Source organism: Chrysemys picta, chromosome 9 (genome assembly GCF_011386835.1).
Source record: "Chrysemys picta bellii isolate R12L10 chromosome 9, ASM1138683v2, whole genome shotgun sequence".
Classification (NCBI taxonomy): Eukaryota; Metazoa; Chordata; order Testudines; family Emydidae; genus Chrysemys; species Chrysemys picta.
In genome coordinates, this window is record NC_088799.1 from 21,147,517 (window position 1) to 21,170,911 (window position 23,395).

Sequence of the window (23,395 nt, forward strand, 5' to 3'; positions counted from 1 at the left end):
CCACTTTTCATTCCTTCTGATGCAGTGAAGTGGGAGCAGACCTGCTGGGACACACTAATTCCTAAATTAGTCAAGCACATTGAGGAAAACGTAGCAGCATTTTTCTTGTGCTTTTCCAATCTTCATATGCTTCACAATATCTGCATGGCAGGCACAAAGTGTATGTTTGCAGAATTTGCAGCCAGCCAGTCTAGCATCCCAGAAGACAGCTATAATCCATGGTTTCTGGTACTTTTCTTCCTGCCATTGCTTGCAGTTCCTTTTTCCATACTTGACCTATTAGCTTGAGAAGGGTATAAATTTGGAACCAGAAGCTATTCCTTTAGCTAATGTAGGGGAACAAACAGAACATGTAAAGCTTGGACAGAAAACACACCTCTTCATTAGTCCATTCTTTGCTATGACAAATGCAAATGCCAAGAAACTCCACAGAGTGCAACCCTAGGGCGAATGTAACAAGCAGGAGAGGGGGATCAAGTTTTCACGGCATACCAACGCTGACTCCTAAACTAAAGGGAAACTATCTGCCTACGTGCACAGGTGCTGGAACTAGGGGTATTGCCGCACGCCCTGGCTTGAAGTGGTTTCCATACAGGGTTTATAGTGTGGCTCAATAGCTTGCAGCACCCCTACTATGCAAATTGTCCCAACACCCTGCCTCTGGCCCCCAGTATAAAGACCAAGCCCAGCAGCCTTGATCTCATCCCCTCCCCACCGCAGGTCCCACACACAGCTTTACCCCGGGGACACTCCCAACCCTGGAGGCCCACCCGGCTACTCCCCAAGAGGCAGACCAGGCCCGGGCCCATTGTCCCTACTCCCTAGCCCCGGCATGGCCCTGGTCTCACCCACCGACCCCCGAACTAACATGCCCAGCTCTCTTGCTCCGTGTGGCGCGGCGGCCGGAAGCTCCCGCGCGAAGCCAAGCTCCCAAGCAGGCCTCTACCACACACAGCAGCGGGGGCTGCACCTGCAGAAGGAAGCGAAACCCGTCCGACGCGGGGGAGGGGGTCCGTCCGCACTGACCGAGGCCCGCTCAGCACCGCCCCCACGCGCCCGGGAGAGGGGACGATGACCGCAGATCTTGCCCTACAGCCGCATAGAGCCACGCTCCACTGTGACTAGCTGATCTGTTTTTAAAAAGCGAGCGGAATGGCCCAGCCAATCAGGTGCCCCTGCTCCCGGTCTTAAAAAAAAAATCTTTGCAGGCCATTGGCTGTCGGCAAAAGTGGGGGCGGGGCTACCCTGCCAGTCTCGCTGAGCCGGGGCGGGACATGTGGTCGCACCTCAGAATGCGGCCCCTCAGCGTTAACCACAGGCTCCGCGGCCGCGGATTGGCTAAGAAACCGCAAGGGAAGGTCGGCTCAGCCTTGCTTGATGTAAACAACCATCGTCCCCGCTTCCGCCCTGTTCTCGCGGGAGTTCGGTTACGGCCGGGCCCCAGACCCCCAGCTCTGCCGGAAGGAACCCGGAAGCCGCGTGCAGAGCGTGCACGGGGTAGCGGGTGCTGGTGAGTAAAGGGTCCCGCGCGCCGGCGGGTGGGAGAGGGGCGCGGGATCGGCGGGAAGGGGTGGGCGGAGACGGAGCGGGACCGGCCCGGCTTGACACGTGTCTCCGCGTGGGCTGCCCAGGCACAGAGCCCTTGTAGGCCCGCACACGCCGCCCCGGGCCTACCGGAGCCTCGCGCCCTCCGCCTGTGTGCGGGGAGAGACCCGTGGGCCGGGCCGGGAGGGGGAGCCCTGCGAGTAGCTCGCCGCCAGGGTGCCCCGAGCCCGCGCTGACCCTGCTTTCCGCCCTCCTAGGAGCCGTGTGCCCGGACATGGAGTACATGAAGGAGCCGGTGGCCCCCAGCCAGGGGAACATGTAAGTGACACGGGCCTGGCGCTGCCCGCGGGACGGGGCGGGCCGCGGGGGAGTTATGGGGTCGGGTTGGGTAGGACTGGAGCGAACTGCCCGGTCTCTTGTGAGGCCCCGGTCGGGTCCCCGGAGCCCATAGAGGGGAGGGCAGGAAATGGAAGCTCGGACCTCTCTGAAATTCCCTGCGAGGGGAGCCCGTGGAGAAGATCCACGAGTCGGGAACCTTTCCCCAGCGCAGCCGCTACAGGCGTCGCTTTCCTCTGGTGGGCTTGAGATGGCATTGGTCACTGACACCCTGGGGGGATCTGGGTCTTCATTTCAGGCCAAACCCATCCAACCTTCCAGACTAAGTGCACAGTGACAGGATGTATTGATGTGTGCCCTGGCTGGCAGCAGGCCTTCCTCCCATCACAACATTTTTCTTTGCCTTTATACCTCTCACTCCCCCCAAGTATAGTGCTTATTTCTCATTTGTTAATTCTGCTTCATTTACTCAAGCCTGTGCTGCCAGTGTGGCATCCCAATCCCACCAAACCCTGCGAACATGTGCGTGGCATGTTTACGAATTCAGGTGGATATCACAGAAGGAATCCCCAAACAAGTCACTGTTCACTTCTGCAAACAGTGTGAGAGGTATGATATGATTACACTGTAGGTTTTAGGCTAATATGTCACTAAAATGTTTAATTCGTGATATTTTCATTAATATCATAAGCGATGGTTGGAAATGACCAAGTCTATATTCATAAAATGCAAATGTCTGTTTTGACCTTATTTGGTACTTTTTTTTTTATTATTATTTTTAAGGCTTTTGTTTTGCAGAAGCAATATTAATGATTCTGGGATGTGGGCCCACATGTAGAAAAAAGTAGATGGCTTAAGTCATTTCTGAAGGAAAGAATGGGTGGGTCAGAGGTGGGGAAAAGTTCAAGTACTGTACCTCTGAAGTATATGGATCTTAATGTTTTCTTATGGAAGCACCAGTTTTGGGTTTATCGTAAACATTTTGTTTTACTAAACCTAATAATGTTTGAAATAAACAGTGATCTCTGAATAATTTAAATCATTGAAAGTTTCCCCTTATCTCAGATATCTTCAGCCTCCAGGAACTTGGATTCAGTGTGCCTTAGAATCGAGAGAACTTCTTACTTTGTGTCTTAAAAAAATCAAAGCTTCGCTTAGTAAGGTTAGTCACTGAATTGCAGTTGCACTGTATAAAATAAGATCTGATTAACTTGTATAGACTTTAGAGCTTTCTGTGTAGTTAGTCACATTTACCTCTACCCTATATCAGTTGATTCATTTTAAAGATGGAGGGTGAAATCCTGACCTCATAGAAGTCAATAGTAATGGGGAGGAGGGATAGCTCAGTGGTTAGAGCATTGGCCTGCTAAACCCAGGGTTGTGTGTTCAATCCTTGAGGGGGCCATTTAGGGATCTAGGGCAAAAAAAATAGTTGGGGATTGGGCCTGCTTTGAGCAGGGGATTGGACTAGATAACCTCCTGAGGTCCCTTCCAACCCTAATATTCTTTAAAAAAAAATTTTAATTATAAAATTCCCATTGACTTCAGCGAGGCCAGGATTTCACCCAGAATTTGGAGCTAGATCTGGCTAATACAAACAAAACACATCCCTAAAGAAAGCATTTAGTTACTGAAATTAATATCCACTGTTAAACCAAACAGATATATTATGCATTTGACAATCATGTTAGTATTACCAGATATTGCAGGGGTGGGCAAACTTTTTGGCCCAAGGGCCACATCGGGATTGCAAAACGGTATGGAGGGCTGGGTAGGGAGGGCTGTGCCTCCCCAAACAGCCTGGCCTCCGACCCCCCCACCCCCACTTCCTGCCCCCCTCAAAACCTCACCCCCTATCCAATGTCCCCTGCCCCAATCCCATCCACACTCCCGACCCCTGACAGACCCCCCGGGACTCCTACACCTATCTAACCGCCCCGTTCCCCATCCCCTGACCGCCCCCTTCCCTCCCCCGGGGCCTCCCTGCGGGCCAGAGCACTGGCGGTGGGGCAAGCTGAGCTGCAGGGGATGGGCCAGGGGCTAGCCTCCCAGCCAGGGGCTCAAGGGCCGGGCAGGATGGTCCCGTGGGCTGTATGTAGCCCGCAGGTCGTAGTTTGCCCACCTCTGAGATATTGGTTGGTCTTGTGCCACACATCGCAATTTGGACTAGGAAATAGACCACTTAGGTTTTAACTCTATTTTATTTACTTGGTTATATTTATAGTAGTACACAGTAAAGTAACAATTTCAGTAAGCCTTTTTTACATTGATTTTTAAGTAACTGGCAGTTTGTTACTTGACAATTTGCAGTGAAAAGCACAAATGGCAGTAGTAGTATTTCTATGTCAGTGGTTTTAGCTACAAGAAATTTTTTCAATGTAATTCTGTGGAGGTGTAGCATTAATAATATTGATTGGGTTTGATGTACTGCTAAGCATGTTTCTTAGGCCTTGTCTACACTACGAGAGTAGTTCGATTTTACTTGCATCGAATTTTTGTAATCGATATTGCAAAGTCGAACGTGTGTGTCCACACTAAGGACAGTAATTCGACTTTGTGCGTCCACACTAACGGTGATAGCGTCGACATTCGAAGCGGTGCACTGTGGTCAGCTATCCCACAGTTCCCGCAGTCCCCTCTGCCCATTGGAATTCTGGGTGTAGCCGGCAATGCCTTCTGGGTAACAAAATGAGTCGAGGGTGCTTTTGGGAAACTGTCGTCATCCGTCCATCACTCCCGCCCTCCCTCCCTGAAAGCGCCGGCGGGAAAACAGTTCGCGCGCTTTTCCAGTCATTGACAGCGCGGACGCCACTGTACTCCGAGCATGGAGCCCGCTGCGACCATCGCTGCAGTTGTGGCCGCTCTCAACGTCTCGCAGCTTATCATAAAGGTTTCCCTGAGGCAGATGCAGAAAAGTCAGGCAAGGAGGCTACGGCACCGCGGTGATGTCCTGAAGTCTGAGAGTAGCACAGACCTGTCAGAAAGCAGGCGACCCAGCGCCGAGGACATCACAGTGGCAATGGGTCATGTTGATGCCGTGGAACGGCGATTCTGGGCACGGGAGACAAGCACTGAGTGGTGGGACCGCATAGTGCTGCAGGTCTGGGATGAATCCCAGTGGCTGCGAAACTTTCGCATGCGGAAGGGAATTTTCCTGGAACTTTGTGAGTTGCTGTCCCCTGCCCTGAAGCGCAGTGACACCCGGTTGCGAGCTGCACTGAGTGTACAGAAGCGAGTGGCCATAGCCCTGTGGAAGCTTGCAACGCCAGACAGCTACCGGTCAGTCGCGAACCAGTTTGGGGTGGGCAAATCTACCGTGGGGGTTGTTGTGATGCAAGTAGCGAAGGCAATCGTTGATGTACTGCTGCCAAAGGTAGTGACCCTGGGAAACGTGGAGGCGATCATAGATGGCTTCGCAGCGATGGGATTCCCAAACTGCGGTGGGGCCATAGATGGAACTCACATCCCTATCCTGGCACCGGACCACCAGGCCACCCAGTACATTAACCGAAAGGGATACTTTTCCATGGTGCTGCAAGCACTGGTGGACCACAGGGGACGTTTTACCAACATCTACGTGGGATGGCCGGGCAAGGTTCATGACGCTCGTGTTTTCAGGAACTCTGGTCTGTTTAGACGGCTGCAACAAGGTATTTACTTCCCGGACCACAAAATAACTGTTGGGGATGTGGAGATGCCTATAGTCATCCTCGGGGACCCAGCCTACCCGCTAATGCCCTGGCTCATGAAGCCCTATACTGGCGCCCTGGACACTGAAAAAGAACTCTTCAACTACCGGCTGAGCAAGTGCAGAATGGTGGTGGAGTGTGCTTTTGGCCGTCTCAAGGGGAGATGGAGAAGCTTACTGACTCGCTGTGATCTCAGCGAAACCAATATCCCCATTGTTATAGCAGCTTGCTGTGTGCTCCACAATCTCTGTGAGAGCAAGGGGGAGACCTTTATGGCGGGGTGGGAGGTTGAGGAAAATAGCCTGGCTGCAGATTACTCACAGCCAGACAGCCGGGCGATTAGAAGAGACCAGCGGGAAGCGCTGTGCATCCGGGAGGCTTTGAAAGCAAAGTTCCTGAGTGAGCAGGGTAACCTGTGATTTTATAGTTTGTGTACTGAGAAGCTAAACCTGCCCCCGTTCCTTTACCCAGGTAATGTTGACTATCCTATCCAGTTACATACCCCCTTCACCCCCCCTCCAACACACGTGTCGAAATAAAAATAGTTCTACTTTGTTAAAGCACACCGTTTTCTTTAATACTGTTTTAGCGGGAATTTTTTAAAACTGGGACGCAGACTGTGGTGCGGGGCGGGTCTAGTGTTGTGATGCGAATGCAGCTTCTAAACTCAAGGATTGACAGGCTCCGCTGCGGTGGGATGCTTGTTTCAACGGAGCCTGTCACCCCTCCTGATCGGGACTGTGTGTATGGGAGGTCTATTTGACTTTGTGGCAGGGGGAGGACGGTTACAGATCCCATGCTGTGTGGCTCTGTGATCCTGTCTAAGGACCGGCGCTTAAGATCTGTAACTGCCCTCCCCCGCCACAAAGTCACAGAGCAACCCACCCCCCCCAACATTACATCAAAACAACCTCCCAGACTAACCGGGGCAACTAGTCACTGCATCACTGCACTGTGTATGTGCCCTGCTGCTGTGCCTGCCCCCGACTATGTACCCTGCCAAAGGAGACTGTCCTGTCCAATTTCCAACCCCCTTTCCCCTCCTCCTCCAAAAGAACATGATTGAAACAGTAGTTAACAGAAACGAATTTTTTATTATCAACTACACATGGCATTGGGAGGTGAAACTTGGACGTGGGCTTGTGTCAGGCGGGAAGGAAAGAACTTTTCAAATTTTGGGAAATGAGAGCCTTCTGCTACTAGAGCTCTCTGCAGGGGTGGAGTGAGAGTTAGCAGGGACTCTGCCGCCTCTCCTTCTTTGCACTTTGGGTGAGGTGGGTATGGGACTTGGTGGCGGGGGAGGGCGGTTAGAGATGGACTGCAGCGGGGCTCTGTCCTCCTGCCTCCGTTCCTGCAGAACATCCACAAGGCGCCGGAGCGTGTCCGTTTGCTCCCTCAGTAGTCCAAGCAGCGTTTGAGTCGCCTGCTGGTCTTCCTGCCGCCACCTCTCCTCCCGATCCATGTTGGCTTGGTGCATTCGGGTCAAGTTCTCCCGCCACTGGGTCTGCTGTGCTGCCTGGGCTTGGGAAGAGGCCATAAGCTCAGAGAACATGTCCTCCCGTGTCCTCTTCTTCCTACGCCTAATCCGCGCTAGCCTCTGGGAGTGTGATTCCAGGCTAGGTTGTGAGACAGTCGCAGACGGGGCTGTGGAAATGGGAAAAAGGGAGTGAATTCCTCTGAAAGATAAATGTAGTTGTGAACAAAGAACATAGTCTTTCTCTGTGAACAAGACCATGCACAGCACCTTTCACATGCGCACTCAGCACAAGGTCGAATTCTCGGCCTTCGCATTCTGTGCCTGGGGTCTTGAACAGCACATTTGAGAAGCGAGGCAGCACAACGGAATTTCTGTTGCAGGCAGACATGGTAAGCCGTACACTTGTGGCAGTTTAAAACTTTTAGATTACCACTGGCCTCATTTCACATTTAAATCAATGTCAGTCCCTGCTGCCAGCAATCCGGCAAGCGGGAACTCTGCCCCTGTCCCACCCCCTCGCGGCTGTCCCCGGGAATGATCCCTTTCGGCTGCCCCTCTCCCGCCTCCACCGCGTGGCTGCAAACCAGCGGTGACAGTTCTGTAAAGGAACGGGAAAGCAGTCCCAACACTAACATTCCCCTACCTAATTAAAAGCAGGTCACCATGGCCGACATCACCCTGATGAGGATCTCCGAGAGCGACAAAGAGAGAATGCTCCGGGAAAGCCTCCAAAGACCAGGGCCGTATGCCGCCCTGCTGTGCAGAGCAATGATCCCCGAGTACCTGATAATCTCGTGGCGCGGCAACGTGTCGTACTTCGGAGGACCCAATAAGGCCGCTCTCCCCAAGAACCTCATGCAACGGCTTTCAAGTTACCTCCAGGAGAGCTTCATCGAGATGTCCCAGGAGGATTACTGCTCTATCCCCGCACATATAGACCGCATTTTACTGTAGCTGCAGTAGCAGGGAATACACAGTAGAGCGGCTTGTGCAGGACAATCACTGAAAACCGGACATTGCTAGATTTCTTTTCAAAACTTGCACTGCCCCTTACTAAACCGTTAAGCGCCTAGGGCACACTAATCATGAACAACCCATTCTTTTAATTGTTAATATTCCTGTTTTGTTAAAAATAAATGTTTAGATGTTTACAACACTTACTGGCTGATCCTTCACCAGATTCTGTGTCCGGGGTAATGGCTGGGGACGCTTCGTAGGGGATCTCTGTAAGGGTGATGAAGAGATCCTGGCTGTCGGGGAAATCAGCGTTGTGAGAGCTGCCAACTGCCTCGCCCTCCTCATCTCCTTCCTCATCTTCCCCGTCCCCTAACATGTCTGAGGAACCGGCCGTGGACAGTATCCCATCCTCAGAGTCCACGGTCACTGGTGGGGTAGTGGTGGCGGCAGCACCGAGGATGGAATGCAGTGCCTCGTAGAAACGGGATGTCTGGGGATGGGATCCGGAGCGTCCGTTTGCCTCTTTGGTCTTCTGGTAGCCTTGTCTCAGCTCCTTGATTTTCACGCGGCACTGCGTTGCATCCCGGCTGTATCCTCTCTCTGCCATGTCTTTAGAGATCTTCTCGTAGATCTTTGCATTCCTTCTTTTGGATCGCAGCTCGGAAAGCACGGACTCATCGCCCCACACAGCGATGAGATCCAAGACTTCACGATCAGTCCATGCTGGGGCTCTCTTTCTATTCCCAGACTGCACGGCCATCACTGCTGGAGAGCTCTGCATCGTTGCCAGTGCTGCTGTGCTCGCCACGATGTCCAGACAGGAAATGAGATTCAAACTGGCCAGACAGGAAAAGGAATTCCAATTCAAATTTTCCCGGGGCTTTTCCTGTGTGGCTGGTCAGAGCATCCGAGCTCGCACTGCTGTCCAGAGCGTCAACAGAGTGGTGCACTGTGGGATAGCTCCCGGAGCTATTAGCGTCGATTTCCATCCACACCTAGCCTAATTCGACATGGCCATGTCGAATTTAGCGCTACTCCCCTCGTCGGGGAGGAGTACAGAAGTCGAATTAAAGAGACCTCTATGTCGAACTAAATAGCATCGCAGTGTGGACGGGTGCAGGGTTAATTCGATTTAACGGCGCTAACTTCGACATAAACGCCTAGTGTAGACCAGGCCTTAGACATCTTCCAGTCCTCAGTTGCTGATGGTGTACTTTGTAACTCAGTACCTGAAGCTTGTGTTCTTAATGGTTAACTTTTCATGCTTTAAACATGCATGTTAGAGAGTCTGACAGTTTATCAACTATAGGATAATGAATAAGCCTCTCTGTTTCTACTGACAGGTGCGGCTGATTGAAGCAAGCTTTGTTTGGACTGAACCACATTCCAGGAGACTTAAAATAAAACTGACAGTACAAAAAGAGGTAATTGAGATCCATTGCACCTCTTATAGGTTTCTTTCTAAGCACTATTTTAGGAGACAAATACAGTAGCGTACTGAAAGGCAATTTTGTGTTGGCTGGTGGAGGCCAAGCATGTTCCAAAGGTTATTTGTTTATCTTGGAGGAAGATGCTGATTTCACTGTGCCTAAAGCCTACAAATGGAGAGTATTGACAGTGGCCTGAGTCAGGCATTTTGCTTTCTCAGCTGCAGGGAGGAAAGATAATCATATGCAGGCAGAGAAGTTAATGAAAGATTCAACCGTCTAAAGAGGCAGGTTTATAATAAAGAAATTGCCTGCTTGTGTTCAGAAGTTAACTTTGTTTTTTAAACACGTTAAAATATTATTTTATCTTCATTTTCTGAGTAATTATTTGGAAAATTGAGGTCTTTATAAAAGCATGACATTTATGTTCCATGAATAGTAGTGCCAACCTCCATGCACAGCATAACAATGGCTGTCAAGTAATCTTGCTATATCAGTTACTCTGAACTATAATATACCGGTACTAATTTTTGGTTGAATATTTGCATCAGTGATGTAAACTATAAAATGGCACCATCTTCAACCAGAAGAAAGGAAATTTGTAATCATTCTTAAATTTAAATTTGATTCTGCAGGTGATGAATGGAGCAATCCTTCAACAAGTGTTTGTGGTGGAGTATGTTGTTCAGCCTCAAATGTGTGATGACTGTCATAGAGTTGAAGCTAAGGATTTCTGGAAAGCAGTGGTTCAAGTCAGACAAAAGGTAAAAACAATACTAATGTTCTTCAGTATCCATTTAGTTCAGTAACCTGTCAAGTGACCAATACTGAATGCCTTCTTTTGAAGTGTAAGCTTCTCACAATGGATCTGGTCAATACAGGAATATTACAGTCTGCAAAAATAAGGTGGAAATCTTTCTCACCCCAGCCAGTCTGTTCTCTGAGGCATGAACAGTAATGGCCCTTTCACATTGTATCCCAATTAAAGTAACTGCAGATGTTTCACTAGCCTCCTTTGTGCTATTCTGTATCCCCTCTTGGTCTTTTTTTCTAAACTAATCAATCTATGGCCTGGGCTACACTGGGCGGAGGTTCTAACTAAGATAACACAACTTCAGCTATGCTATTCACGTAGCTGAAGTCGAAGTATCTTAGTTCGACTTGCCTGGCCATCCTCCCGGCGGCAAGTCAACCGCCGTGACTCCCCCGTCGACTCCGCTTACTCCTTCTGCCGAGATGGAGTACAGGCATCGATTCGGGGATCGATTTATCGCGTCTAGTAGTATAGACATACCCTATGTTAGCAACTCTTACTCTCCTCTTATCCAAAACATTTAAGCCTGTGCTTCCCAGCAAACCAAGCCAGTAGCTGGGAGAGTGGTCTCATATAGACAGGTAAACACCCATCCCGATCTGCCTCTTTGGCTTGCATCTTCATGTGCCACGCACTATTCAATATTGACATGCTTGGATGGAGGACCGGGGACTATGGAAGAAGCATGTAGAGATGATATTAGCTACTTACCCTCACCCACCCATAAGGAAAGAAGGAAGAAAACCCTGCTTCTCTTTGTTTCCAGCTCACCTGGCTTTGGGGGAAGGGATGAGAATATCTGTTTCCTGGCCTAAAAGGGTGAGCATCAGAACTTAAAGTGAACATGAACCATCAATCTCATGCATATTGCTCTTACAAAAATGTTTAAGAAACATTTTTAAAGTTGCAAAGTCAATCAGGCATTTAGGAAATACCAGAATTAAGGTTGCCAGCCTTGTACATATGCTCCAAAGTGTGGGGCCACCAGAGCTTTTCAAAGAAAAGGTCACCAGAATTACTTTAACATTGCAAAACTAGTTTTTCCCCTGCCTTGTTTTTGAAAATGACTGAACCCTTTTGGCTGAAATTAAATTATAAAAATATATCAGCCAGAGGCAGATTCTTGGCATGGAAGTTTCAGCCCAAACAGTAAAGGTCAGCGAAATTATAAGCAGCTAAAAACAGGGTCTAATAATGGGAAGTGCTGGACAATCTTAATAAGTGATGCTACCAGCCCCACCTATAAGCTAGTGGTATTGAAATATTTTCCTTATTCTCCAGCCTCCTCCTAACATTAGCTGACCTCTTGTTTCCTTTTTTGACCCTAACCATACAGTGAGCTAACACCTACATCTTTTTTCCATAAGTCTAAAACTAATTCAGATATAGTGAGTGTCTGAGCATCTAAGTTGCACCTTCTGATCTGTTTTATTTTGCACCTGTCTGGCAGGCATTTCATATGTCATTGTTAAGGCAGGTTATTTGTCATGCTGTCACAGGTTGTCATGAATTCTTCAATTTTTGCTTTTCTTAAACTTCACTACAACTGGAGAGCCACTAGTTTTTATTTAAAAAATATGGTTTCTAGCCATTTTGGTTGCAAAGGTAATCTTCTAAACCTGAAAATATAACCTGATTCTGTCTTGCTCAGTCCTACCAATATGTAGAGCTTCTCTAGAGGCTGCACCTTTGCCTTATGTAAAAATTCTAAAACCTTGTAATGTAAGAATGTAAAATGTGCTTTATTAAAATAAGACCTGATATCATTTAAGAATGTTTTTAGATTTTTCCTGCTTGAAAATAATGTTTAGGACACTTAATATACTTGAAAAATTTCGCAGACTTTTTAACTGCATTTGTGACTTTCACTTTTTGCTAGGAAAAAGCAGCAGGAAGTGTTTTGTTTTACCCCAATATTTTGCTTTGACCAACATCCAGCTTCAGTCATTCTGTTGCTCAAACACTTGTCTACACTGCAGCTGGAACTGGGCCTTCCAACCAGGTATACAGAGATGCTAAATCCACTCAAGCTAGCCGTATAGATGTTTCATCATCAGTACAGTCCAGCCACCCAAGTACGGACCTGGGGGGTCGAGTGGGCTTGTACTCAGCCAGCTAGCCAGTGCCACAAATGTTCACGTCTACCCAGGCTGGCAGGCACGCTCCCAACTGCAAGTATTGTAGACGTACCCTTAGTTTTGTACAGTCCTTTTGTGATTCCTTACAGGGCTGCCTAAGACTTGACTAGTCTAAATAATCTTGTTCTCAGCAGACTGCCTGCTGGCAGTTTGCATCCTTCTGAAACTGTTCTGCTTCTAAAGTGGTGGAAAACACACTTCCTAGACAATCTCTAGGCTATGCAGTGTTTGATAAGGTGATCAGATAGATAAACTAAACATTTGAATAGCTTGGTTTTTATAAATGTCCATATTTGCATTTCTTTAACCAGTATTCAAGTTCACCACTTGAGAAAAGGAAGTGAATGGGTGCATACTACAATTTTAGTGCCATGTAGCTCATGGCGCTAGTTGATTATTTTTTTTAATCATTTTGGTTTTTTAATATCAGTTAAATTAATCCCATTAGAATCAGAAAGATGGGTTATTTATAATTGTTTCGGATCTAATTTATTGAAAAATCAGTATTGCAGAAGCAAGATATAAACGTAAATGAGAAATAGAGGTTTAAAAGCAACACAGGAAGGCATAAATAGAGCAGTTGCTTGCACACTTATGTACATGTATGGTAAATTTTCAGTAGTTCTCTTGTCATAAAGATTTAGTTCAGTGTCTAAACTTACTCAGTTTCCCCATTTGTAATTTTGGGATAATGATACTGACCTCCTTTGTAAAGTGCTTTGAGATCTACAGATAAAAAGCACTATATAAGAACTACATATTATTATTTCTGCTTCAGTTGATCATTCCATGTTAATGGTTACCCTGTTGATGCATTTACAGAATACTTGAAGGTTGTTAAATTTTCATAATGTAACCTTGATTTGACTTTTTAAACTTTAGACTCTGCACAAAAAGACTTTCTACTATTTGGAACAATTGATTTTAAAACACAGGCTTCATCAAAATACTCTTCGGATCAAAGAGATTCATGGTAAGAGAAGTGGCTTGTCAATAATAATCTTTATGTAAAATGACTGAAGTAATCGAATTTGGAAGTCTGTGTTGGGCCCGAAAAATAAGTACTAGTATTCAATTTTTGTGCACATTGGTTACTTACAGGAATGATTTAAATGCCTAATTTTGAATATATAGCCCATTATTTTACAGTGAAAAATACTATATTGTACTTTAAATAGGTATCTTCATGTAGCTGTGTTTTCTTTAAGATGGCCTGGATTTCTATTATGGTTCAAAGCAACATGCCCAGAAGATGGTAGACTTTCTTCAGTGTACAGTTCCTTCCAGGTATTTTGCCATAGTTTATCACATTCTAACTCAGATTTTCAAGAGCTGTTGGAAAATTACTTTGAACCTTTATTTTAAAAATCATATGTAAAGTGCAGAACCAGCAGTTCTCTGTTATAATTACAAAAGACTCATCCCATCTAAGTCTCCAAATTTTTCCATCAGCTGAGACATCATGCAACTAACTCTTTTGTCCAGTGTCCTGTTTTCCATGTTATTCCTAATTTTCTTGTGATATGAAGCCATATCTTTGCAAGTCTTTTTCTACTACAATATTTTGTGCTGATAGAATGAATTATCTTCTGTATATTTCTTATGCCTTGTTTTGCTTCTTTAAAGTTTTACTTATGTCTTTTAGATCAAAATCATCCCAGCGTTTGATTTCTCATGATATTCATAGCAATGCCTACAATTACAAAAGCACTTTCTCTGTGGAGATTGTTCCAATATGCAAGGTAGCTTTCCTCTTTTTTTTTTTAAAAGGGATAAAATATATTACTAACTTACAATGGCTGTAATTTACATTTTTGATCATGATGAGGCAGGATTTTTTTTTTAAACAGGATCTTTTAAGGTAAATGCATTCTTAGTGAAAAAAGTTCTCATCAAGCATTCCATTAGCTTGGAAAGTATTTTAAAAAGTGTGCTCAAAATCATTTTGGAAGGGGATAGAGTGCTTGTTTCTCCATATTTCTGGCTGAAACCAGCACTTACAAACCCAATGTGCAACATATTTGTATAATTACATCAAAAGCAAAACCAATGCACCTCAAAATGTACATGCTAAATTTCATCCCATGGTAGAATTTGACTGAAAAGTTTTGTGCACAATCGCGTGAAGTGTTTGAGAGAGATAATGGCTTGAGAATTTCCATGTTCACTTTCAGATATCCTCCAAACTGGGTTTTTGGCTCATATCACTGAAAAGCAGATTTACCTATGACCTTCAAAGTGCACCTCTGTTCTGTATTGCTTAACACGTAATAATGCTTTTTTTGGTAGCTTTCGAGAGGATTCTTGTATAGTAGGGCTTATGTAATAACACCTTTAAATATTAAAGTAAATACATATCCCAATGCACTTGAAGCATACCCTTGTGTTTCCATGCATTATGTATTCATTTGCACTTCTTTGATTTACATGTTGAAAGTTTACTTGACCCAAATGAAGATGATCATTAGCAGTAGTAGTGGTTGTCAGGGTGTTATGTGGATTTGTCTTAGTCCAGTAGCACGAGAAGTAAAATATAGGGAAAACAAACTTCTGTGCAAGTTAAAAAAAGTATAACTGCACCCAAGTGTGAAAAGCTCTTCTGGGCAGGGATAGTCTTGGTATGTGTTTATACTGAGCCTAGCACAGTGGGGCTTTAATGAGATTTTGATTAGCCCCTTTGGGGGGTACTATTACAATATTTATATTAAAAATGGAGGTGGTTATCTGTAGATAATTGAGGTCTGTATTTTAGACAATTTGCCTGAAAATATATCCAAAATAGCCTAGTCATTTGGGTAGTTAAGAAAAATATTGCTGGTCACAAATTGAGCCCCACTGAATATGTACTATAGTTAGTGTAAAACATCTTTTCCACCTTTGAGCATTTTTGCTAATTTAGGAGACAGAGACCTGCACTACTGACTTCTTACTTTATACCCTGAGAAAATGTAACTAATGTTAATCCCTGAAAAAGTAAAGAATGATCCCTGGAGAAACCTTAAAAACAGAATATGGTAAAACCTTATCTTTCCTCAAGTTTACAGAAATATCCAAAACTTTCTGATAAGTAGGAGAACCATGCAAAGGGCACTATGCAGATGGACAATGTCTTCCTCCTTTGTTCCATTGAAGGTTGGGAAAAATGACTTTGTGCTGTAACTAAAAAGCTATTTTCTTACCAATTGTCAAAGTTTTACCATAGGGATGTTAGAAACTCACTTCTCAACCACACAGTATTGTGGAAGTAGATTTCCCCTCCCCCCCCCCCCCCCCCCAGTTGTTTGTTCATAGCATCTATGTTGAATGGTAATAGTGGTTATTCTCAAGCTCAATTTAAGGACTTGTTTAAAAAAGTTTTAGTACTTTGCTAAAAATCTAAATATAACTAAAAACAAGAAAACAAATGTGTGCAATTTTGTCTCTTGCTGCACAGGACAATGTTGTATGTCTGTCTCCAAAACTGGCACAGAGCCTTGGGAATATGAGCCAGATTTGTGTGTGCATCAGAGTAACAAGTACCATCCACCTCATTGATCCCAACACTCTGCAAAGTAAGTTGAGGGAGGGGAGTTACTATTTTTTCCCTTGAAAGTTAATCCTGGTGTCTAGTAGTAATTCTTCTGTTGGCATTGTTCTTACTGAATGTTTTCCTGATGCACATCTTGTGTTTCAGACCTTAATTTTGAAAGATTAAATCAGTCTTCTCATTGCCAAACAAATTAATGGCAACTAAGAAATTAATCTCTTAGCCCCTGAATTCTCTACTGTCGTATACAAAGTGTACCACAGAGTCCTTGCAGAGGCTGTCTGGATGATTCGTTCCTTTTGTCACCTTGCTGTGCCACGTAAGCAGTGTTTAGAAAGGGTTTACTATTATAGCTGTACTGGCCAACTCTGATAGTTGAGTTCTATATTGCCGGTGTAGTTTATACCAGGAGAAAACTGTCTACATTAGGGGTTTTGCCAGCACAGGTGTGTCAGTTAGAAGTGACTTTTTAAGTGTAAACTAGGCCTTAGTCTATCATAGACAAATTCCTTTAGAATTAAGATGGAGATACGGAATGCTAACTAACTTGTGACTCAGGTCAGGTCTGCACGAGGAGCACTTTGCGGGAATAGCAATACCAGTATATTTACTAGCAAAGCACTCCTATTGGGGGTGTAGCTTATTCCCGTCTTCCCTTCCCCTCCTAACAAAATAAGCTATACTGGCAAAAGTACAGTTTTGTTGGTATAACTGCATCTACACTAGGGACTCTTGTCAGATCACACCCTGATTTTGACAATGCTACATCAGCAGTAGTTTATAGTGTACATCTGGCCTCAATGCGTCTACTCTGTTGAAGTGTAATATCACTGATCATTTGGCAGTTGCCTTGATTTTTGGCTTAGTAATGCATATTTTGTATGTGTGGGCAAAGGAAAATTGCTTTCAGACTCCAAAGGTCTGTATTTGCTCTTTCAGTTGCTGACATTGATGGAAACACTTACTGGCGTCACCCTTTCAATAGCTTGTTCCATCCAAAGCAGTTGGAGGAGTTCATTGTAATAGATATCACCAGGGTCCAAGAGAGAAAACAAGGTGCAGGTGCAGGGATGAAATCAAACAAAGTAAGAGTTTATTTGCCTTATTTACCACTTCTGGAAACCTGGTTCCTTGTCTGGAATTCTGTTTTGGCTCACTCGATATTACAAAACAAACTGCACGTTTTTCCAAATGTATCCAAAAATGTTCTGACTATTGTTAGCTGGTGAAGCCCTCCCCTAAGAAAGGTGCAATACATCATTCTCATTCATTGGGAATTGCATACACATCACATGAATTCCCTTTTCAAAAATTATTTTGCTTCAAAATGAAGTTAAAATTTGATTTTGTTATAAGCTTCTTACTCTTAGGTTAATATTTTAGGTCACAATTTAGTAATGAAGCATTTTATGCAGTCCAACACTTAGAGGATTGTGGATACCAGCTAAGTTTATTTATAACTGAATGAACCATATTTGACAAATATATTGACAAATATTCTACCTGATTGCCTAGGTCAAATTAGTACTAGGGACTGGTGTTCAGAAGTCCATTCACCTCTCTTACTAGTTTTTTTATTACAGATCTTGTAGCAGTTGTTCTTTCTTAATAACACAAGACTGTGGCTTGGCACTTTGTCCTACTTAGACTTCTATGTAACAATGCCTAGCCTTTGGTTTGCTGCTCTTAAATTGTTATATTTCCTTACCAAACAATATTGCTTGTTCCAAAAACTCTGTGGTACATAATGAAGTAAAAACAATCCTTGTGATCATATTTATGGGAGGAAATCTAAATGGGATGTGTGAAAATTTCCCATTGTTTCCATTTGTTTGTCTTCAGTAAAAAGGCAATCATTAACGATAAGGAAATGGAAGTTGGATACAGAAGAAGACAGTATTGTTACTGATGCAATATCAAATGTTACATAATACAGCAATAGACGTGTTTTAATTGTGCAGCAGCAAATGAAACTATCTGCATCTCATTACAAAAATGTTTATTTCCATTTCTCAAGCACACTCTTGCTGAAGCCTGGGTACAGAAAACCTCAGAGATGAATACAGATAATCAGTATTTCTGCCGCACTCACTTGGGGCACCTTCTAAATCCTGGAGACCTAGTCTTGGGGTTTGTATTGATATATGCTATTTTCAATCAATATTTGATTCTCTGAGACATATCCTGCAGGTTAATAAAATCTCAACTTCCTGTAACACTGACCCCAAAGTTACAAGGCATGTGGGACAGGAAAGATCTTATTATTCTGTCATTGTGGAAAAGGGTTTTGGGTTGGTAGAAGAGAGGTGGCTTCTGTTTTTAAAGTGTCCATTTAAATCAGTGGTTCTCAAACTGTGGATCAGGACCCGAGTGTAGGTTGCAACCCCATTTTAATGGGCTCGCCAGGGTTGGCATTAGACTTGCTGAGGCCCAGGGCCAAAGCCCGAGCCCTTCGACTTCAGCCCTAGGTGATGGGGTTCAGGTTACAGGCCCCCTGCCAAGAGCGGAAGCCTTGGGCTTCGGCTTCCCCCCAGCCCACTCGGAGTGGCAGGGCTTGGGCTTCGGTTCCCCCTCCTGGGGTCGTAAAGTAATTTTTGTTGTCGCATGGGGATCGTGGGGCAATGAAGTTTGAGAACCCCTGATCTAAACCAAAACTTGTAAAAATGACACCTTTTGACTCAGTACTGCTGCCTGTGCACGTTCAGAATTGTATCTAATTACAGTGTTTCCACGTTTTGCTATGGTTAGAGCTGAAGAGCTAGCACAGCTGTGGGAAGCCGATCTGGATTCAGCTCAGGCTCATGCTTTACCAACAGAATTGTGAACTGTTCTAATTTTAAAATTCAAAGTGACAGAAAATATGAGGGTGGAGAAGAGGCCCTTGGACAGAGCCAGGAAGAGGTCATTGGTGACCTTAATGAGAGAAGTCTCAATGGCATGGAGGGACAAAAGCCAGATTGGAATGGGGTCAGTCAGCTAGCAGTCAATCAAAGCAATGAGTATATAGAATGCACATATGACAAACACACTGCTTAGACATGGCGAGGCTTGGGCGGGTTTCTAAGATGCCAAGGTAGTGACATGTTCAAAGACCAAGCATGTTGGAGTGTGTCAGAAGTCAAGATGGGATGGAGACAACAGAACAGCTTGAAGGGTATAGCATGTCATGTACTTGATCTGTGTGTGTGTGTGTGTGTGTGTGTGTGTGTGTGTGTGTGTGTGTGTGTGTGTAAAATCTCTGATGTACCTTAAAATGTAAAGAGTTTAACTTGTTTATCAAGGATGCTTAGTAGCATGGATTTTCTTCCCTTTTGTGTATCGTTACTTCTTTCTGGAAGTTTGGTCTCTTTTGTATGAACTATAAAATTGTAATTATATTATGTTTCTTCTTGGAAGAATAAAACATGAAAGGTTAAATGTTCAAGCTATTAAGTGTGTTGTAAATATCTTCCTTTTAGATTTGACTTGGCCAATTGTAACCTCAACGACGAATTTGCAAATAAGATGAACCCACACAACGTTCCTGATGTGGTAAGGTCCTGGACTCTCCTTTCTTGTAGAGAAGTTTGTTTCTTGTGCATTATTGAAAATGAGAACATTATGGTCTATAAAATGGATGTTGTAGTCCTAGCCTAAAAATCAGGGGAAACGAGGTATTAGCACCAGCATCCTGGTCAAATTCCAGTTTTGGAAATTATATTCTGGCTGTTTAAATTTTCCCTGATGTTTGGATTGGCTTTCTTTCTGAAAAACATGCCCTAGCTCAAACAGGAATTAATTCAAGGAAGTCCTGTGGCCTGTGTTATGCAGAAGGTTAAATTAGATCACAATTATCCCTTCTGCTCTTCTGGATCTGTAATATCCATTTCCTTCTCTAAACTATTGTGTCCTATCTGTGCTGCGCAAACACTGTACTGTTCCTCCCATACACATATATAGCTTGGAAAGGACTTTGGGAGCCCTTTGTATGACAAGCACTATATAAATAGTGTGAGAACTTCACTATTCAGGCTCAATGAGGTGCCTGACTCAATCCTTTATTCACAGCTGAGGTACAGCTGTCCCTTGCTGCCCTCTTGTGACCAATTATAGTATCGAAGAATCCACAATGCAGTACAATTCCTTGGTTCATAGATCCAAAGAATGTTAGTGTTTTTCTGAAAGTTGGTCTAAAATGATATCTTCTGTGTAGGTATTAATAAAGAAGAGTTATGACCGCACTAAACGCCAGCGTCGTAGGAACTGGAAACTGAAAGAGCTGGAAAGGGACAGAGAAGGCATGGATACAGATGATGAAAGGTTTGGTTTCTGCTCAGTAGCTTTTCCCCTTGAACCATCTGCAGGGTCCAGTAATGGGTAGCATTTCTCAATCTCTCCTGAGCACGTACTAGGTTTAGTACCATTATCTGGTCTAAAGGGCATCCAGAATAAGTGGAGACACCACTCCTCCTCTTCTTCCACACAGGCAGGTACAACTGGCACTCCATAAGGGGAAGTGCATGCTTACCATATCAGAGGATGGCTTAGCAGGTCTGGTGTCCCTGCATTCTAGGGAGAGGTATACCTCTTCACTGCTCCCTACTGCAGGGAGTGCCTTAAAGACACAATTTAGCCCTGAGTGCTCAGAGTGAAATCTCATCCCGCTTTTGACTGCTTTGTGAAATTGTAGCGGAGACTGATATTTGAGACAATATAGTAAAACTTCCTTGAATTTTGCCCACAATCTTACAGCCCTTACTAAAGGTTACACAGAGTTACACAGTATAAGCATTGACTACAAAGACTTAAAAAAAAAAAAAAAACTGAAATCGTTAGTGAGTGGAGTCAGACCCCATGTCTGTGGGACAACCGATTATACATTAAGCTGTCTGAAGAGACATCTGTAAGGGAGAGGAAACGTTTGTCATTGGTATGTTCGGTAACAAATTATATACGACAGCTGACTAACTCTAATGCCTAACTGACTGGAAAATGGAAGCAAAAGATCAGAGTTAAATTGGAATGTAAAAGCTACAGCATATTAGTGGCATACTATAAATATAAACTACACAAAGACTGAATTACAAAGAAGGGGATGTTATAAGAGCGTGTGTCTGAGGGACCAAATCCTGTAATCATTTCTTGATGTGCAATGCTTCCCTACACTTCATGGGCCTTAAAGGGAGCAAAGAAGTGAGAGGTAGAGCAGTTATTATTTAAGTGCTGACAACACACCCAAGACATAAGTGCCTTAAAACCCTGCAAGTAGAAAGGCTGTAGTCAGTGAGTCCATGCCTACCCTTCTCCCCTAACCCTAAAGTTTTGTGCCTGTTGTTTTTGAACACATTTGGGCAACTTGGGATTTGGGGGATGGAGCTAGGGCTCTGCTATTTGTTCACTGGTCCCCACAGGACCCATAGAAATATAAGCAGCCCCTCCTTGAGTTTTTTTTAATCTGTACTTGAAGCACATAGCTGTAACTGCTACAAAATGTAAGTATTCTCAGTGTATAATAAAACAAGAGCACTTTTAACTCATGAAGTTTTCTGAGTAAGTCTCTCCCTGCCCATCCCTATTGGGGTTTTTACGTGCAGTAGAGTGTCACCTTTAGGATTGGCCCTAACCAGTTTGGATTCCACTGGGCTGCTAGCCTGCCAGACTCCAGAGTTTGCATAATTCTAAAGGAAGAGTTAATGTATTCAATTGAGTTTGTTGCTTTTTAGGCAGTACCAGGACTTCCTTGAAGATCTTGAAGAAGATGAGACAATTAGAAAGAATGTCAATATTTATAAAGGTAAATTTTCCTGAACTGTGTAACTGTGCATAACACTTGTGACTTCAGATTATATTTAGCTTCTGGTAATTCAGAAGGAGTTGAATGCTCAGGGTAAAGTGACATACACTTGGGAGAATGCATATTACTTGAGGTCATAATGTCAATAGATACTTTACAGCCTTTTTGATTACTGTGTGTTCATGTTTTGTATTTGCGGCAAAGGTAGGATTGGAATGGAAGTCTAATTTGGAAAAAATACTGTTGGTCTATAATTCAGCACCCTATATGAAAGGGGCAGGGTGTATTGCTGATGTACTAGCTTTAAGCTATGAAATTTCTTGGAGCTATTATTTCCTTATTTGGTTTTTCTTGTTTGGTTTTTTAGATTCAAAAATTCCAGTGGAAAGTGACACAGATGATGAAGGTGCTCCACGAATCAGTCTGGCTGAGATGCTCGAGGAGCTCCATATCTCCCAGGATGCCACTGGTGGGGAGGGTTCTGATATGATGACCCAATAAGGATATGCATTAGTAAATGCAATCAGTGTACTCTTGAGAAGAAAAACTATCTCACACAGAAATAAATGTAATGAACTGTTAAACTAATCATAGACATTCATGTAGTCTTGTGAATATGAAAGGCTATGCACGTAAACCCTTCTTACCCATAAATAAGGTTGTGTGCTACACAAACTGCTGAGGGGGATCAGATTTAGTAAAATCAAATTCCTGCTGAAGGTGTCACAACATAAGGCCTGCAAATTTTTCAGACATTCTCCTGCAGCCTTCTCCCTATAATTTCTGCAATGTGAGTGCAAGCTGAAACTGCAGGTGTATTCCACAGGATTGTCATGTGATTCAGATGCAAGATGAGTCAAAAGCAATGGGATCTGTTCCTGATTCTGCCCGACTTTCTGTAGCTTCCTCTCCTATAAAAGAGACCTTTGTCTTCTTCACAGGAGAGGAGTTAGACTAGATTTGCTTGGAAAGTGCTTTAAGGTCTTTGAATGGAAGATGCTGAATAAATTCATATTACAATATTTCTGGTAAATACAAGTACATGGTTTGTTCCTCTAGTAAAGAAGCTATACATACAAGTGTGTGCATAAAAATCCTTATGTAAAATAATATGTAAGTCAGGTGCCAGTACAGCCCTCTGAATCACAAAGCATGGCCACCCTTGCTCATTGTGGGATATACTGCACTATCCTAAATTAACCCACTGATACTGGCATTTAACATGAATAAATATCTCCAATTGTGAATCTTACATTTGAAACTGTTAGAACGCTGAACATTTCTTTTTAGCCAATAACTCAATATATTAACAAAATGTCTGTCAACTGTTACTGGCTTAATTGTTAGAAGTTTTAATACCAAAGAGGGCATGGTCAAAATGTGCAATCGTTTTGGAATAACAGAATATTAAATATTGACATCCTTCAGTTTTTTGTTTTGTTTTACTGCAGAGGGGTTGGTAGAATAGAAGCTTTACTGAACTGCATGAGAGCTTTCAGGTTTGACAAATGTATAATTTCCTTGCATAGAAAGGATAAACCTATACAGTGCAGCAAAACCAGTCTTGCCACTATATTTTTAACTCTTCTAAAATGATGCATGGTAACTAGAAGGTGAAGTAAGGAATAAACTTTCTCTCCTTGCTTCACTGTAAAATTTAAATAAGAGGTAGAAAATTAGAGGAAACTTTAATGTATAGTGTCAATTCAATAG

At 43.9% G+C, this 23,395-nt stretch overlaps 2 protein-coding genes across 2 annotated transcripts; one reads left to right on the plus strand and one right to left on the minus strand.

The window, feature by feature from the left end:
• The first annotated feature begins 1,307 nt into the window (after positions 1-1,307).
• NMD3 (NMD3 ribosome export adaptor) lies at positions 1,308-23,109 on the plus strand. The gene is made up of 16 exons (XM_008164996.4): positions 1,308-1,510; positions 1,803-1,863; positions 2,356-2,490; positions 2,947-3,043; positions 9,348-9,428; positions 10,067-10,195; positions 13,266-13,356; positions 13,592-13,670; positions 14,029-14,125; positions 15,817-15,934; positions 16,849-16,994; positions 17,927-18,039; positions 19,368-19,440; positions 20,102-20,208; positions 21,612-21,682; positions 22,050-23,109. Exons 2-16 carry the CDS (start codon positions 1,820-1,822, stop codon positions 22,181-22,183), a joined length of 1,515 nt encoding a protein of 504 aa, XP_008163218.2. The 5' UTR covers positions 1,308-1,510; positions 1,803-1,819; the 3' UTR covers positions 22,184-23,109.
• LOC135973485 (uncharacterized) lies at positions 6,645-8,915 on the minus strand. The gene is made up of 2 exons (XM_065556869.1): positions 8,209-8,915; positions 6,645-7,214 (listed from the first exon to the last, which is right to left on the minus strand). The coding sequence occupies exons 1-2, from the start codon at positions 8,783-8,785 to the stop codon at positions 6,739-6,741; spliced, it is 1,053 nt and encodes a 350-aa protein (XP_065412941.1). The 5' UTR covers positions 8,786-8,915; the 3' UTR covers positions 6,645-6,738.
• Positions 23,110-23,395: the final 286 nt, after the last annotated feature.